This window comes from Cnephaeus nilssonii (assembly GCF_951640355.1).
Source record: "Cnephaeus nilssonii genome assembly, chromosome: 17".
In the NCBI taxonomy this organism is placed as follows: Eukaryota; Metazoa; Chordata; class Mammalia; order Chiroptera; family Vespertilionidae; genus Cnephaeus; species Cnephaeus nilssonii.
The window spans coordinates 24,330,467-24,348,821 of NC_137088.1; the positions used below are offsets into that span (position 1 = coordinate 24,330,467).

General features: G+C 37.2%; 1 protein-coding gene across 7 annotated transcripts in view; it reads left to right on the forward strand.

Moving 5' to 3' along the window:
• The window catches only part of ANKRD28 (ankyrin repeat domain 28), a 142,503-nt gene that overhangs the window by 67,594 nt on the left and 56,554 nt on the right, over positions 1–18,355 (forward strand). For all 7 annotated transcript variants that reach the window (XM_079794448.1, XM_079794447.1, XM_079794449.1 and 4 more), the window contains one exon: positions 13,040–13,118. In XM_079794448.1, the coding sequence (XP_079650574.1) occupies positions 13,040–13,118 (79 nt within the window). The remainder of the gene's footprint in view (positions 1–13,039; positions 13,119–18,355) is intronic.

Below are 18,355 nucleotides of genomic sequence, written 5' to 3' on the forward strand. Positions count from 1 at the left end.
GGTTAATTTGTCAATCATTACAAGTCTCATTAAAACTGCTTTTCTACTATATTAATTAAATTACCCTAAATTTTAAAATTTTTATTCAGAATCATTTTTGAGCATCAGTTTATTCTGCTGTGATGTCCTTGGAAGCTATTACATATGTACTAGAAGCCTGATGACGAAATTCGTGCAAGGGCCTTGGCCCCCACCCACTGCGGCTTTGTCCAGAATGAAGGCCATCCAGAAAGACGTCCAGTCTAATTAGCATATTGCGCTTTTATAATTATAGATAGCTAGTGTGTTACCCCTGTGTCCCCTAACTTCTATGATTTTTAGCCTGTACTTATAGATTCCTTTCTTTACTTACTTTTAACCATCATTTCTTAACATCTAGCTTGTTCCCTTGCTCTGAAACTTGGGTCAGAACTGGAAGCTAAGTTAGTTCTGTACTTCAAATTAGTAGGCCCTTCTTGAGGATGACCCCTCTGTTGCTTTCAGTGATTCATGGGATTTTGACGAACTTTTTTATGGTTGCTTTTAGGCCTTTTCTCTTGTGATAGTTGAGAGTATTGTCATAATTGTAAGATTTGTTAAATCTTTGGCCATTCTTCTAATTCAAGATAATACTTTTTTTTTTCTCTTTCTGCCCTCTGTGATAAGGAATCACATCGGGTTTTAAGGGATGTGTGTGTAATAAAACTTACACTGTTTTGTCGTATAATATCCACTGACTCTTGATGGGTAATAAAATATTTTTAAGGTTTATGGCACTGTGAAAATGGTGTTTTTCTAAAATAAGTTTAAATATGTATTTGAGAATAATGTCTGACTTTTTGAAACTTAGGTTTTTCAAAAAAATTTTAGGATGGATTAAAAGTTTCAGATTGTTTTTATTCTATTAAATGAACATTGATATTATTTTAGATTAGTTTCTTCAATCGTATCCTGAAGTTATTGAGTATGGTGAGCCACTAAATACCATTTTTCTTAATAACATACCTAATTGATTTTTAACAAAAGTCTAATTTAAAATATTATGTCTTCATAATATTTGGTCTGAGAAGGAAGTTTTTGTAGAAGCTAGGTAAAATGATTTCACTAGGAAATACTGGAGTTTTATATTTGTGGTTTTAGGCCACAAATAATTGACTACCTGGCTACATACAGGTTTTTTGATCATATAATAATGTGAGCCAGAGCAAGGTGATTTAGGGGTTGGTTAAGATAGTAATGTCAGAGCTGTGGGTGAGATTGTCTGTGAGACTCTCAGCTCTCTCCTCATGTTAAAGAGATGACTGTTGCATCGTGTACTCATGACAACAGTAATGAGACCAAAGAAAGTGGAAAGGGGACTCTCCCTATACATTTTCTTTCTTTAACCTTTTGCACTCGGATGTCAAGTGTGACTTGACACGGTTAGCATTAGGATAAAGGAATCGAGAAAAAAGCAAGCTAGTGCAAAGGGTTAATCAAGCCAAAACATCTTTTTCAGAATCCCCACAACACTTCCCCCGAGGTTCCATTAGTTACAGGCCCACTCTGAACCATGCCACCAGCAAAGGTAGACTGGGATTAGCTTTTTGCTTATATCAGTCATTGTTCGTTGCCTGGTTCATCCGCTGAGGTGAGAATAGGGGCTTATCATCACTGATTATATTCCATATCTGCAGAAAAACAGCACTTTCATAGGAAGGAATAAAGGGAAATAGTTGTTTGGATAGGGAACCTAATAGAAGACTTTTAATGACTTTCAATTTGGAAAACTACTTGGATGTGGAAGAAGCACTGTAAACCAAAATGGTGAAACAGTCAAAAATTTAAAGGCAGAATGGTATATATAGTGAAAAGAACAATTGAAATAAAACGTCAAAGACTTGTATCTTCCTAGTCTTATTAGCTGTACTACTTGAGCAAATCCATTTAACTTCTTTAAGACTCACTTTTCTTTTGTTGTAAAATGTGTGGGATTACATTAATGACCTTCAGGGTGTTAATAATAATAATAAAATGCCTTTCCCTAGGATCTATTAGAATTTAATGCCATGTTGTGGAGCCCAAATAATTCAAGCTGAGATATTAATAACACATTTCAGATTAAAAGTCTGACTTTATGAGAAAATTATTTTCTACAAGTAGAAATTTTTTTCTCTATCCAGAGTGATATAAATTGGTGTTAATTTTAGAATTTTATTTCAGTGACAATTACATGCCCATACCTTTTTATGTTACTTGATTTAATTCACAAAAGAATCTTGTAAAGTTGGTAGGTTAACATTTTCATTCCACCAATAGGTGATAAAACTGAAACTCAGAAAAGTTAAATGTCTTCAGGATCAGTAAGGAAGCAGAACAGGAATTTGAACCCATGTCAGACTTGACAGTAACTGGGGAAATAAAAAAGTAAATTGGAGAGAGAGGAATATTTTTCCTTTTGCCAGATAGTGTCATAAAGCAGTAATGGTTCAAAAATGGATTTTTTCCTAAAAGTTATGTTCATGTTCTATGGACTTCTACCTTGTAATGTGATTCTAATTTTCATAATACCAGGCGTTAGCATTGCAAATGTGTGAATACACAGACTTCCCTTAGTGCGTTATTTTTTAGCTGGATAAAAATGTCATTCAAAGTAGTATCAAACTGGGGTTAATTATAATCCATCCCACACTGTTTTTTTTGTGTTTAAAACAGAGAAAGGCTTAGATTATGAGTGATCCTTTTTAAACTCAAAGAGAGTTGATTAAAGAGCTAGTCAGTAGATCCTGCTTGTATTATCTGACAATATTTTTGAAAATGCTACCTTTAAATGTACAATGTCATTCAAAATATTTTGGGATTGGTTTTGCCAAAGTAGTCTTCTAAATTATTAACATCTAAGTTTTCAAAAATAACTTACTGGGATTATTGAAGTGGTGTTGATTTTACTTTTTCAGATGAAGTGCTTGGCAAATATAAACATACATGTATACATGTATATGTACATCACACAAGCAGATAATTATGTTTTATTGTAGTAACATTGTTGGCAGTTAACAAAAAGTAGTAAACCCTAAGTTTACACAGGTTGCCTGAATTTCACCCACCTCCATCCTTCCCATTGTAGTCTTTTCTGGAAATTAGCAAGAAGTGCTCTAATTGTTAACAAATCTTTCTGTGGCCATATGTCACTTCTGCTGAATGAGTACACCAAGCTGTCAATGTTCCTAAGTTCTTAAAACCTCTTCATTCAGTAACCTGAGCTTACGTGCACTGTGTCCTGAAACTGTATGTGGATACAGTCTTCTGAGCTACCCACAGAAATTGGTATTGGAGGCCACAACCCTCCAACCCCATCTCAAGTGTACCCACCCTGCTTTTGGCTGGCTCCTGTGTAAAGAAGAGAGACCCACCTCAGCTTCTTCCCAGGAGGGAATTTCCCTATAATTGCTCCATGTCTAGAAACAGCACCTCTCTTCTCTTCTTGCCAGGGCTTCTAGATTCCAGCCTCACATTTAAAAAATTTACTTCACCAATATTCAGGTGTCCCCTACGATTCATAAATGAGTATATGTTCTGTCATTGTGACTAAATGGCTATTGTGGTGGTCCTGAAATAAAGAAGATGTTATGTTAAAAAACCAGCTAGTTTTTTTTAAATTATATTTATTGGGGCAACATTGGTTAATAACATAAATTCAGGAGAACAACTTTATAATACACCATCTGTATAGTCTATTTTGTGCTCCCCACCTGAAGTCTAGTCTCCTTTGGTCACCTCTTATTTTACCCACTTTTCTCTTGTCTTCCCTGCCCCCCACCCCCACCTCCTCTTTCCCTTGTGGTAACCACCATTCTGTTTGTACCTGAATTTGAAACTTTTTTTTTATAATATACATATTTTTATTGATTTAAGAGAGGAAGGGAGAGAGAGAGAGAGAGAGAGAGAGAGAGAGAGAGAGAGAGAGACAGAGAGAGAGAGAGGGAGAGAGAAAGAAACATTGATGTGAGACACATCAATTGGTTGCATCCTGCTTGTGCCCCAACAAGGGCCGGGGCAGGGGTCAAGCCTGCAACCAAGGAACATACCCTTGACCAGAATCGAACCTAGGACCCTTCAGTCCACAGGCCAACATACTCTATCCACTAAGCCAAATCAGCTAGGGCAAAATCGGCTGTTTTGGCAGCTAGAAACTGATGGTCACTTATTTTTGTATTCCACTCATAATTTCTTATTTAGCACATATGTGTTCTGCATCTTTTTTCATCCCCAATATATTTTGGGAACCCATCCAGATTAGTATAGAGAGCTTCCTCATTCTTCTTTATAGCCATATAGTTTTAGATTATGTGTTCATAGCATAATTTATTTAACCAAGTCCACTCTTTGATCTGGTTAAATAAACTAGTTTTGCTAATTGGTAATAATAAATGGGATCTTTTCACCAAGCAAATAAAAATTCTGCTTTAGTGGATAAGCAAAAATTTCAGAATGTTTGTATTTATTATGGTTAAATATATCATTAACTTCCCAAATAGACTAAATGTCCTCTACATTTTTTTGTTTGAAGCAACTTTATTGGACATGTATATAAAAATTAGTGTTGAGTAAACAATGGTATTTTCCATAGAAATAAAGTATCTTTATTGTATATTTAGAAATAATCCTGATGATTTTATTATAATTATATATAAGTTTAAAATGATAATCATATTATAGCAAAAATGTCATAAATTAATGCCCTAAATATCAGACTGAGCTGAAGTTACTAAATAATCTGATAGGTCTCAGTAATTAGCAATTTTTTTTTGTTTTATTGAGGTATAGTTGACATATAATAAATTGCATATATTTAAAATGTATAATTTCATTTGTCCCTAATCTCTGATCTGCTTTGTGTTCCTGTAAATTAATTTGTATTTTCTGAAGCTTTATAAAAGTGACGTTATACAATATGTCCCTTTTTTGTCTAGCTTTTTAAAAAATATACATATATTTTATTGATTTTTTATAGAGAGGAAGGGAGAGGGATAGAGAGTCAGAAACATCGATGGGAGAGAAACATCCATCAGCTGCCTCCTGCACACCTCCTACTGGGGATGTGCCCGCAACCAAGGTACATGCCCTTGACCGGAATTGAACCTGGGACCTTTCAGTCCGCAGGCCGACGCTCTATCCACTGAGCCAAACCGGTTAGGGCTTGTCTAGCTTTTTAAAAAATATATTTTTTTTATTGATTTCAGAGAGGAAGGAAGAGGGAGAGAGATAGAAACATCAGTGATGAGAGAGAATGATTGTTTAGCTGTTTCCTGCACTGGGGATCGAGACTGAAACCTAGGCATGTGCCCCAACTGGGTTCGAACCATGATCTGGTTATAGATTGATGCTCAACCACTGAGCCACACCAGCCGGGCTGTCTAGCTTTTTTCACACCATAATTATTTCGAGATTCATTCATTTTTTGGCATATATTGATAGTTCATTCCTTTCTGTTGTACAGAGTGCCCATAACCTCAGTGTATTCCATTGTATCGATATACATAACTTGTTTTTCCCCCTGGCCTACCTATTGATATTTCAGTTGTTTCCCTTTTCATCTATTACAGATAAAGCTACTGTGGGCATTTGTATACAAGTCTTTGTATGAACATATGCTTTCCTTTTTTCTTGAGTAATTATCTAGTGGTGATATGGTCTGACCATTTGGTAGGTGTACATTTAACTGTTTAAGACACTACAACTATTTCCAAACTGGTTGTACCATTCATTATACATTCCCACCAAGAGAATGTAAGAATTCCAGGTTTTTCACATCCTCACAAATATTTGGTATGATCAGTGTTTTCTCATCTTAAACGCTATTAAAGAGTATATTTTATTATGGTTTTCATTTGCATTTCTGGGATAACTAATAATGTTGAACATCTTTCACATACTTCTTAGCAATCTCCATATCTTCTCTGGTGAAATGTCTTTTCAAGTGTTTTTGCTAGATTCCTTTTCTTATGTATTGTCTTCTTCCTCTTGAGTTTTGAGAGTTCTTTATATGTTCTGGATGCAAGTCCTCAGTCTTTGGCTATATTTTCATTTTCTTAAGAGTTGTTTTTGAAAAGCAGAAGTTTTAAATTTTGATGAATTCCAATTTATCACATTCTTTTATGGATCTTGGTTTGTCATTGTACCTAAAAAAATCTTAGTGTCACATAGATTTTCTTAAATCTTCTAGAAGTTTTGTAATTTTAAATATTACATTTAGATCTATAATCTTTTTTGAATTAGTATTTGTATATGGTGCAAGGCATATGTTAAAGTTTGCTTTGTTATATATGGATATATCCAATTATTAAAATACTTATTTAGCCCTGGCTGGTTTGGATCAGTGGTTAGAGCATCAGCCTGTGGATCAAAGGTCATGAGCAAGGGCATGTACCTGGTATGCCACAACCAATCAATCAATCAATCTCTCTCTCTCTCTCTCTCTCTCTCTCTCTCTCTCTCTCTCTTCCCCCCTCTCTTCCACTCTCTCTTAAAAATCCTTCTGTAAGGCTTAACAACAACAAAAAATACTTATTTAAAGGCTGTACTATTTTTCTTCATTGAATTGCCTTTGCATCTTTATCAAAAGTCAGTTGTTCAGCCCTAGCCGGCTTGACTCAGTGGATAGAGCGTCAGCCTGCGGACTGAAGGGTCCCGGGTTCGATTCCGGCCAAGGGCACATGCCTGGGTTGCGGGCTCAATCCCCAGTAGGGGGTGTGCAGGGGGCAGCCGATCAATGATTCTCTCTCATCATTGATGTTTCTATCTCTCCTTCTCCCTTCCTCTCTGAAATCAATAAAGAAATATACTTTAAAAAAAAAGTCAGTTGTCCATATATGTGAAGATCTATTTATGGACTCTGTTATGTTCCATTGATGTACTAGTATTTGTCTAGCTCACTGGTCGGCAAACTGCGGCTCGCGAGCCACATGCGGCTCTTTGGCCCCTTGAGTGTGGCTCTTCCACAAAATACCACGTGCGGGCGCGCACGTACAGTGCGATTGAAACTTCGTGGCCCATGCGCAGAAGTTGGTTTTCGGCTCTCAAAAGAAATTTCAATCGTTGTACTGTTGATATTTGGCTCTGTTGACTAATGAGTTTGCCGACCACTGGTCTAACTTAATGCCAATTCCATGCTGTTATGATACTGTGAGTCTTGAAATCGCTAACTTTTTTTTTTCTTCAAAATTGTTTTGGCTGTTCTCAATTCTTTGTGTTTCCATATGAATTTTAAAATTTATAATTATTTCAAGATTTATTCATGTCAATTTCTAGGGGAAAAAAGAAATTGGGGTTGTGTTGATCTATAGATCAAGTTGGCAAAATTTAATATCTTAACAATATTTGAGTCTTTTAACCCAGGAACAAGTAATATCTCTCCATTTATTTGGTAATTTTTAATTTCTCAGCAAATTTTATAATTTCATTGTGCGTGGCCTTTTACATCTTTGTAAGATTTATCCATATCCATATTTTATAAATTTTGTTCCTACTGTAAATGTTATATTATTTCATTTTAATATATGCTAATTCTCTACTGCTGAGGTAAGGTTTTTCATAGTACTCTACCCAGTGCTCTAGGAATGAAGAGTTTTTCCAGCCTACCTAGTAGGAACAGGATCCTCTTCCCTCTGACCCATTTGTTCTCATTGGGAGTGATCTCACCTCAAAGTTAGCAAAACTTTTTTTGGGGGGGGGCGGGGGGGGAGTGGAGAGAATGAATGAATGTGTAAGAAAAATCTTGGCCCTCCAAAGGGCCAAAGTTGTATAAGTTAGATACACAGCAGTATTAGGATTTCATGGGGGTAATTGGGGGGGAAAATATTTTAAAAGGCTCCTGGGTCAGGATGATAAGGAAAAAGTATTTGGAAACAACTACTTGAATTGTTTTGGATAGTTCTTTTCACCAGTCTCAGGTAATAGTCTTACATACATGTGCTGCTCAGTATTTAGCTGAGTATACAAGGGGATATTCTACAGTTCTCTGGGATTTTCTGCTTGTACCCTCTACCCTCTGTTACTCTACTGAGAATTCTTTCTCCTGTGTTCTCCCAGAACTCAGGGAAATATGCCTATTAAAATTGTACGTAGCTCTGTAAAAGCCATTGAGAAGCATTTTATTGATTGAAACAGCTGACTGACATTCCACTGAATATTTTCAGACTTACACTTCACATGCTTTGTGAAGTGGCAATTTTCTATTATAGTCCAGCAATATTTCTGAAGTAGAAATTCTATATATTAGTTTTCTAAACAGCTGTGTTTGTTTGATAATTAAAATTGCCCAATTATAGATGGCATCACCTCTACTTTTATTTTGTAGGACCTGGTATTGATGTATAATTTTGGTGTTGTTTTTTTATTATGAAAAGCAAGTAAGCCTTGGCTTAGGAGTATTTGATTACTGCTAAATTTGTAGAAGAAAGTAAATTTAGTATTTAAAATAGGGTGCTCTATGGATTTTTCTTTTTAATATTACTACTGATGAAGCAATATCTAGATTACAACATGAATTAATACCTAGATTCTATAAGAATTTTCCCCAAGGTAAAAACCATGCCTTCCATTTTTTAGGGTAGTTGGGAAAGTGATCTTGGAGATCCAGAAGTTAAATCATATCTGTTATAGATGAGGGGAAACTAAGGCCCTTGGAGCTTATTTAATTTGGTCACTTCCATTTAGCAGAGATAGCATAAGAACCCAGTTTTCTTAATGTCCAGTTTAGTTTTCTGCCCGTGTTGTCTATGTTGATTCATTCCCTTGACAGATCTGTGCCAGTTACTATGCTGGGTGCTGGAGAGGTCACTCATACGTACTTTTTACCTGTGCTCTTCCATGCTCCTTCCTGACTCAGCATATCTTATTGTACTGGACTCACCTTTTCACTTAAAGGAAGCGGTTTACTGCTTCTTGGCACATCTGAATTGCCAGCATTACTATTATGCTTTGGGGCCATTATTAAGTAAGATAAGGGTTACTTAAACACAAGCATTGTAATATCAAGGCAGTTGATCTGATAATGGAGATAACTACCAAGTGGCTAACAGCCTGGGAGCGGAACTATGGCGGACAAAGGGATGATTCACTTCCCAGGCTGGGTGGTGCAAGATTCCATCATGCTACTCAGAACAGTATGCAAATTAAAATGTATGAATTGTTTGTTTCTGTAATTTTCTATGTAATATTTTTGTACCAAGGTTGACCATGGGCAACTAAAACTGCAGAAAGCAGAATCCTGGATAAAGGGGGACTGCTGTACAGGTGACAACCTGGACTTGCTATTGGTGTCTGAAGAGGGGGTGGCAGTCTTGTAGGATTGAAGCCTTAATCTGTAGGATCTGATGCTATCTCCTGGAGATAGTGTAAACATTGAGTTGAATCGTGGGGCCCTCAGTTCGTGTTGGAGCATTGCTTGGATGTACAGATGGGAAACCCCACACATTGGAATTGGATGCAGAACGCTGACACGGTATTTCATTATATGGTTGTACAAGTACGAGGCCTCTCACCTGGTAATATTCAGAACTGGCAGTTGATAAGCTTATCAAAGTCTGACAGAGGGAATCATAAATAGTGATCTTTAAGCATTTTGCTGTAACAAGTGTATTTATCAGCCATTTTTTAAAAATTGGGCCACGGACTTTTCATTGACAATGTGGAGTCACTGACAGGAGTTTAATGTTGTCTTCCTTGCATTATAAGTGCACGGCCTTATTAGTGATAATCTAATAGTCAAAATACATGGGGTGCCAAAGTCTCCATTAGTTTTACTCAGGAAACAGAAAATATTGTTTTATCACATGAGTCAATTAAATGAAGGTTGGTTAATAGCTTGTGTTTCATATTCTAGACTAGCGTTCCCGTTGCAGGAAAAATCCTGCAATAGGGTTTCCTGCTGCACTCTACCCCACCCTGCCTGCTCTCCTCCCTTGTCCCCCGCCCCGCGATCTCCGCCAGCCCCCCTGCTTTTCTAACTTCTCCGCCAGCCCGCTCTCCTTCCTTCTTCCCTGGCCCCGCCTCCGCTCCTCCCTTCTCCCCCGGCCCGCCTTCTCTGCCAGCCCGCCTGCTTTTCCCTTCTCCCCCGGCCCCGCCTCCGTTCCTTCCTTCTCCCCCGCCCCGCCTTCTCCGCCAGCCCCCCTGCTTTTCTAACTTCTCCGCCAGCCCACTCTCCTTCCTTCTCCCCTGGCCCCGCCTCTGCTCCTTCCTTCTCCCCTGGCCCCGCCTCCGCTCCGCCCCGCCCTTCTCCCCTGGCCCCGCCTCCGCTTCTCCCTTCTCCCCCGGCCCCGCCCCTTCTCCCCCGGCCCCGCCTGCTCAACTTCCTTCTCCCCCGGCCCCGCCTCCGCTCCTCCCTTCTCCTCCCCCCCGGCTTGCTTGCTTCTCTGCAGCTTTGCTCCCTTCTGCAGCTCTTGGCTTCTTTCTATGCTGTCGCGATATGCAAATTAGCCGTCATCTTTGTTGGGATAATTTGAATATTCGTCCTGATTGGTTGGTGGGCGTGGCTTGGTTGGTGGGCGTAGCGAAGGTGCGGTCAATTTGCATATTTGTCTATTATTAGATTAGATAACCATTCCCCTATTGGTGGGCATTTAAATTGTTTCCATCATATTGCTTCCTATGATGATCAGTAAATATACCTAAGCTATTATTTGCACACAGATAGGAATATCTTTATCTAAAAAGAGTTCCATGAATTGGAATTATTGTATGTAAGGGGATAATCATTTCTTAATTTTAACAAATTTTATTGAAAGGAATCTTAAGTATTTCGTTGCCCAAGTTTTAATATTTAACTGGATTAAATTTAAAGATTAACAGGTTAAATTGAAAGGAACAATTTATTCCTTTATTTTTAAATTGCTTTTTAGAGCGGGAAAACTTATCCATGAGTCATTAAATACATGAATAATATTCAAGACATTGAGTCATAGGATTCCAGACATCCCTCACACATAAATGACCACTTTGTGTGAGCTGTGTGCATGGTTTATCCTGTGTAGTAGATATGTTTCTCAATTTGAGTATGTCTGATGATATTTTAAACACTCTGGGGAAGTTTGCTGTTTAATGATTAACACTGAAAAGCCTTAAGCCAAGGATCCTTTTATTAAAATGACTAAATTAGGACTCAGCTTTCAATAAAGTCTGATATTTTAGTGGTTCAGTTTTAGCTTTTTCAATGACTAATTATTCAGTAATTTCTGTGCAAAGAATTCTATTTGCTTGGGTACATATTGGAATAAAAAAACATGGTTGTGTGTAAATTCATTGTGGTTAGAGAGATAAGAACTCTTAGCCTCTAGACCAGTCTCCCTGTACTGGAGCACCTGTTACTACTATAGGGACAAAAACAATCTCACAAATATATTAAAATTATATGAAGAAGTGTATGGTGAGCCAGTGATAACTGTTGCAGCTTTATAATACCTTGATATATTACAGCTAAGCTTTTTTTTGATTGCCTATGAATATTTTAAACCTCTTTTGACTAGCGATATTTTTCCTAATCTATTCTCAGTAGTTTATCCTTTCTTAGAGTAATTAGGGTATTGCCAAACTAGAAAGTTATGTAAAATAATTTTTTTCATTGTTTTAAATCTTGAAAGTTATAATATTCTGATATGGTAGGAGACCCTCAAAATACAACACCTATTCAAAGAAGAAGTTTAACTTCCAGGCCATTAAGAGAAATTGTGGTCCAGGTTTGTGGAGCAACTCTGCTCTATAAGGTCATTCGGGATCGTGTTGCTTGAGACACTTCTTGGATATTGGCCTACCTCTGCATAGTCAAAGCTGGCTTAGTTTCACATCTGCCTTCCAGCCTATGGGAAGTGGGAAAGTATTAGTCCATCTCTAAGGTGGTTCTCTTTTTAGTTGAAGATGACCTGAAAGTTGTGCGTTTCACTTCCATTATTATACCACTGTTCCACACTAAGTAACAGCACTTCAGGGCAGCCTAGGAGTATATTCTCTGCTAAAACTTTATTCCTCTGGACAAAGGGGGAAAGGAGCTACTGAAAACAGCTAACAATTCGTCACAAAAGCCTGTAATAAAAAAAAAAAACGGATGTAAATTTCTAAATATTTCTAAATGAATAGTTTTCTCAGATGCAACTAAGTCAGCAACACTGTTGTAACTTTAGATGAGTTGAAAATATGAATTAAAAATCCTGAAATGTGACTTTACTCTAAGATGTTGCTTCTCAAACTGGAGAACATTATTGTTTGAGGGGAGAAGTACATAAGCCTGAAGGAAGATTTGGAAAACTGTATTTTTGGTATTTAGAAAGGTAGAAATATATACTTAGAGCCATAAATGGAATTGGAAAACCTTAAGATTGTTTTAAGGGATAATTTCAGATCTCAGAGGTAATTTCCCTTTTTGCCACTATGGCCACTCCTATGGAAACATTTTCATAAGGAAAAATTTTGGTTTCTTAAGATGTTTTAATTTAGTTAAGTCAACACTTCTCTAAACTGTAAAATTATGAAAATATATTGATGGGGGTTGGGGAGAGCAGTATAAAGTAAAGAAAATTTGCCTGTGTATGTCAGAAGCTTAGGAATCTTTATTCAAAGGAAGTCTAAAAAGCTAGTTCTTTTTTAAAAAAAAAATACGTGTTTATTGATTTCAGAGAGAGGAAGGAAGAAAGAGATAGAAACATCAATGAGGAAAGAGAATCATTGAATCGGCTACCTCCTGCATGCCCCATTTTGGGGATCAAGCCCACAACCCGGACATGTGCCCTGACCTGAAATGGAACAGTGACCTCCTGGTTCATAGGTTGTTGCTCAACCACTGAGCCACACCAGCCAGGCTAAAAAGCTATTTTTGTCATCTTAGATTTTTTTTCTTTAATTCTTGCCTGCACTTTATACCATTCTTTTAAAGCCACTTTTTTTTTTTTTTTCCTTAGCAAGGAAATACTTTGGGACTTGCAGGCTAGACTAGAATTGTGGAAATAGTTAAGTGGTTTTTCTTCATTTAAAGAATATTAAAATGAACTTTATATGAAAATTTATGTGCCACCTTTCCTTCTTATCACAGGACAGTGAAAAAAGAACTCCACTGCATGCTGCTGCCTATCTTGGAGATGCAGAGATCATTGAACTGCTTATTTTATCTGGTATGGTAAGCTCTATATGATAAGAGCACATCATGCATATTTTTGTCTTAATATTTATCAAACCTAATTGACTATTTCTTCATATTTGTTTAATAAGCTGAAACTTATTTGTTCATTCTACAAACATTGATCTCATATGATGTGCCAGAGGTTAGTGTACATTAGAGAACAAAACAAAGATCATCACCTTTGTGGAAAGTATATTCTAATAAAGAAAAATGGGCTGTAAATACAAGTAAATTTTACAGTATGTTAGAAGGTGATAAGTGCTATAGGAAAATGAAAAAGTAGATGAGAATAATGGAGTAAATGAGCCTTATATAAGATAGGGTGTTAAATAGAGTATTCATAGTGGGCCTCATTGACCACATAGGTTCTTGGAGATGATTACATTCTCCAAGGGGCAAGTGATGGTCACTTAGTCCAAGTACAGCAGTGGAGGTGGTAAGAAATTGTATGATTGTAGATATATTTTGAAAGTGATATACCAACAAGATTTCTGTCTTTAAATGGCTTTTATCCAATTCTGTTTCAGGACCTGTAAAACACATTTTAGGGAATTATGCTTTATTTTTTAACTAGAGACCCGGTGCACGAATTCGTGCACCAATGGGGTCCCTCAGCCTGCCTGTGGCATCGGGCCAAAACTGGCTCTATGACATCCCCCAAGGGGTCCCAGATTGCGAGAGTGCCGAGGGACCCCACCGGTGCACGATCGGGGCCGGGGAGGAACCACGGGAGGGCTCCAGGGTGTGCCCGGCCCGTCTTGCTCAGCCCTGATCGGCCAGACCCCAGCAGCAAGCTAAGCTACCAGTCGGAGTGTCTGCCCCTGGTGGTCAGTTAGTGCACATCATAGTGACTGGTCGACCGGTTGACTGTCTGCCCCCTGGTGGTCAGTGCACGTCATAGCGAGCGGTTGAGCGGCCTTAGCATATCATTAGCATATTACGCTTTGATTGGTTGAACGGACAACTGGACACTTAGCATATTAGGCTTTTATTATATAGGCTTTCTTCTAAACTGTTTAAGACTTCACAATATGAAGTAATGATACTATTGTCTCTCATAAAACAGCTCCTATTGTGGTCAGGTTGCCTGTAGTACTAAAAGAGGCAGTCAAACAGAGCTTAGAAATATTTTTATTGTATCCAGATTATTATATCTGATACTTATTGAGAAAGGATAAATGTGTTTAAATTGTACCTATGTTACCAGATTGCACAGATATGTGCATAATGAATGCAGTTGGAGAAATAGTAGTATCATTCCTTTGATATTTGGGAGAAGGAGCACTGAGAGAAATTTTGAATGGCGATCCTATTAAATTATAGCCTAAACAGAATTTTGCTTTTATAAATTTATAAAATTTTTAAAATCTGATTTTTAATAACAAATTCATAATCATATGGAATTAAATATAATTAAATGTGTTATATATATGTTAGTTTCTCTATGAATAACTTTTAGCACTAATGCACTTCCTTGAACATATCTGTTCTTCTGTGGCTACTAACTCACCAGTTTTCAGCTAAAATTTACTAGCCATAAGAACTGAGGGGTTCAAGAGAAAAAATGGATTTTCTCATAATTAAAATATCTTCTGCTTTAATATGAATTAATGAGATACAGGTTAATATATGGAATTTTTCTCTACAATCATTGTTCAAGAAACAGTTTTATGTTAAATAGTTAGGCTAGAAAAAGTACAGTTCTAATTAGTTTACTGTCTAGGACTTTGGGTAAGAACTCTAGTGATGCATTTTTTCTTTTTAACATAGAATTCTGTTAATTTACTTTCATTTTAACATAAGAATTTTATGACTCAACATAGAGGGTATCTTCCCCTCCCCCCCAACCCCCCACCCCCATTTAAAATTTTTATACCTAGGAGAAACTTTCCCAATGCTCAGTGACTTAATTTCTTCCTTTTAAAAGAATGTTTGTACCAAAGATACTTAGTTGCTTATAAAAGATTGACTTCCTGGTATTTATAAGTATGATAGTCAGATGAGCCTTATGAACATGATAATATCATATATCAGCTTTGAAATAAGTATTTGAAAGAAAGCTTAAAGTCTTTTGAATAATGCAAATAAAGACTATATATAAAATTAACTATTGCACATGTATAAAAAGCTATTTCAACCCTTCTTTGAAAAAATACTTTTAATATTGTATTTTACCACTTTCACGAGGTAATAGCTCATGTAGCTATTTTTAAAAGGAAAATCAAAGCTCTAAAGTAATTAGATAAAGAATATAATTAAGGTACATGGAGATAAAAATAGGCAACACAGTAAGCTAGCAATGTAGAAAAGTTTGGGGGAGATTGCTCTTGCCCTTAATTACTAATAACATGTTACATTTGGTTAGCCTTAACTTATGTAATCTTAAGAAAATTAAGCAATGTGAAATAATCTTCACATAGTTCTATTCTAGCATTATTTGATGATATGCTTCAATAAGAGCACACAATAAAGTAAATTACTATAATTTTCTATTATAAAAACTACTTTGGTATCCCTGGCAAGGTTACTTGTTCCTAAAATATTTCTTTAAAATTAAAAATAGAGTATAAAAAGATTAAAATTATTCTATAAAACCATGCTCTACCATGTTCATGGTTTAGGTTTTGATTATTTTCTGTTGAGAAATTAGGAAATCACCTCTAATTTGTTTCACTCTTGTGTTTTCATTGTCAGGAATTATGACTTTACATTCTGTCTTATCATAACTAGAGGCCTGGTGCATGAATTCGTGCAAGGGTGGAGTCCCTCGGCCTGGCCAATGATTGGGCCAATTAGGGGGGGGTGGGTCTGGCCTGCTTGGGGGAAGGACTGCGGGAAGTTGGCTGGCTGGGGGGAAGGACCACAGGAGGTTGGCAGGCTGCCCCTCCAATGGGGGTGGGGGCGGCTGGCTGAGGGGAGGGACCGCAGGAGGTTGGCCCCAGCAGCAAGCTAACCAACAGCCAGTTCTTCGAGGAATCGGACTCCCTCCTCCCTCCTGTCTGGGTCTGGGGTGCGGGTGAACCAGATTCGGGGCTGTCAGGGCCCCAGCAGCAAGGTCTGGGTCAGTGCAAGTCATAGCTAACAGCCGGTTGTCTGGTCGTTCTGCTCATTCGGTCCTAATCGTTACTTAGGCTTTTATATATATAGACTCCTGCTGTTTACCCCCTCCCCAGCCCTCCACACACCCTCTGTCTTTATCCATAGTTTATCTATTCCCAAGATTTTTATTTTGACATCTCTTGGTTGAATAGACATTATCATCAAGTAATTTTTGTCTTCATATTTTCAGTAACTCATGAATGCCATATTTCCTGGTATCTTATTTATTTGGGACTATTGCCTTTTTTATTCGAAGGGTAGATTGGCTAGTAATAAAATTCTCAGTTCACACTTTTTCCTCTCAGCTTTGCAGATGTTACTGCAGTGTCTTCTAGATTTGATTGGAAGTCTTAGATCAAGCTCTTCTCTGCTTATCATTTTCATCCCCCCACACCACCCACCAACACCATGGTCACTTCTCTTCTGCCTGGATGCCTGTAGGAATCAATTCTTTATTTCTGAAATTCAGTACTAACTTCATTAGGCTAAATCTAGTGATTATTTTTCCTGGAACATAATATGAAACTGCACTGTTAGTTCTGAAATTCAGATTTTTATTTCATTTATATCTTCCATTAAATCTTTGAATATTCCATTCTTGTATGCTTTTTTATCAGTAAATTTTTCTGTATGTGTTTTTCTACTAAGTTGGATCTCCTTCATCTGTCTCTGTCAGCTTTTCTCTGATTGTAATTTTGTCTTTTCGATTTAGTTTTAGGTTATTTCCTTATACTTGTCTTTCCTTCATTCAACAAATATTTTAAGAGCATGTTCCTATATTAGACACTATTCTAGGTACTATGGGTAGAGCAGTGAGTAAAATAGATGAAGTCCCAGCCTTCATGTAGTTATGTTTGGGGGAAACAGTAACAAGTTAGATAGATAGATAGATAGATAGATAGATAGATAGATAGATAGATAGGTAGATAGGTAGATAGGTAGATAGAGGGGGGAAACAGTAACAAGTTAGATAGATAGATAGATAGATAGATAGTTTGTCTTGTGATAATTGCTATGTCAAAATTAGAATAGTATATTGGGTGGAGTCAGTTGCAATTTTATATTGTGTTATCAGGAAAGGATTAATGATAACACATTTGAGAAGATAACTGAAGAAAATAAGGAAGGAGGCCTTGCATACCATGCAGATATTTAGAGGAAATTGAGAGAACATCAAGAACAAATGCCATGAAGTGGCAGCATGATTGGGGATAGGTGAAAGGAGCAGTAGGAGATGAAGCAGAGAGATGGCAAGGTCCCAGATCATGTGTGATTTTGTAGACTGTGGTAAAGACTCTGGCCCTTAAAGTGATGTTAAAAAACAATGGAGAGTGTTGATTGGTGTGTCATGGTTTTTATTAATTTTATTTTTTGTTAATCCTCACCTGAGAATATTTTTCCATTGAATTTTAGAGAGATGGAAGGGGGAGAGACACAGAGATAGAAACATCCATGTGAGAGAGACATATGGAAAGGTTGCTTCATGCATGCGCCCCAATAGGGGCCAGGAATCGAGCCTGCAACCGATGTACATGCCCTTGACTGGAATTGAATCCAGGACCCTTCAGTCTGAGGGCCAAAGCTCTATCCACTGAGCAAAACTGGATAGGGCATGGAATGACATGATTTTTAAAGATTCACTCTAACTGGAGCTTCAGAATTCTTGGCTATGTTTTAAGTTGTGTTTATTTTCCTTTTTGTTGTTTCTGGACTTTTATCTGTAATTGCTTTATTTTTTTTTTCCCCTGTCCTCAGCCAGTTCTCATCTCTTTGCATTGTCTTACCTCTTTATTGGAACCCTCCTTGAGGTTTCTCTTTAGAGCTTAATTTCTCGGAAGTTGTATATAGATAGTAGTTTGCAAGTTCATTCTCTCCTTTCCTGGGATAATTTCAAATATTCCTATTACCTGTATTTTTTTTCTTTTCAGTTTACTCTGCTCCCTTATATCTTTGCTCTAGTCCTATGATGGATACTTTCTGATTCTTACATATCTTTGAGGAATATGCTCTCCAGAACAGCTATTTGCTGAAGAATAGAGTAGGGAAGGGCAAAAAGTGAGCATCAGTTAGGTTTGTTTTCTTTCAAATAGCTCTCAAAGCAAATGTGTTTTCTCTCAATCCTAGCAGTGG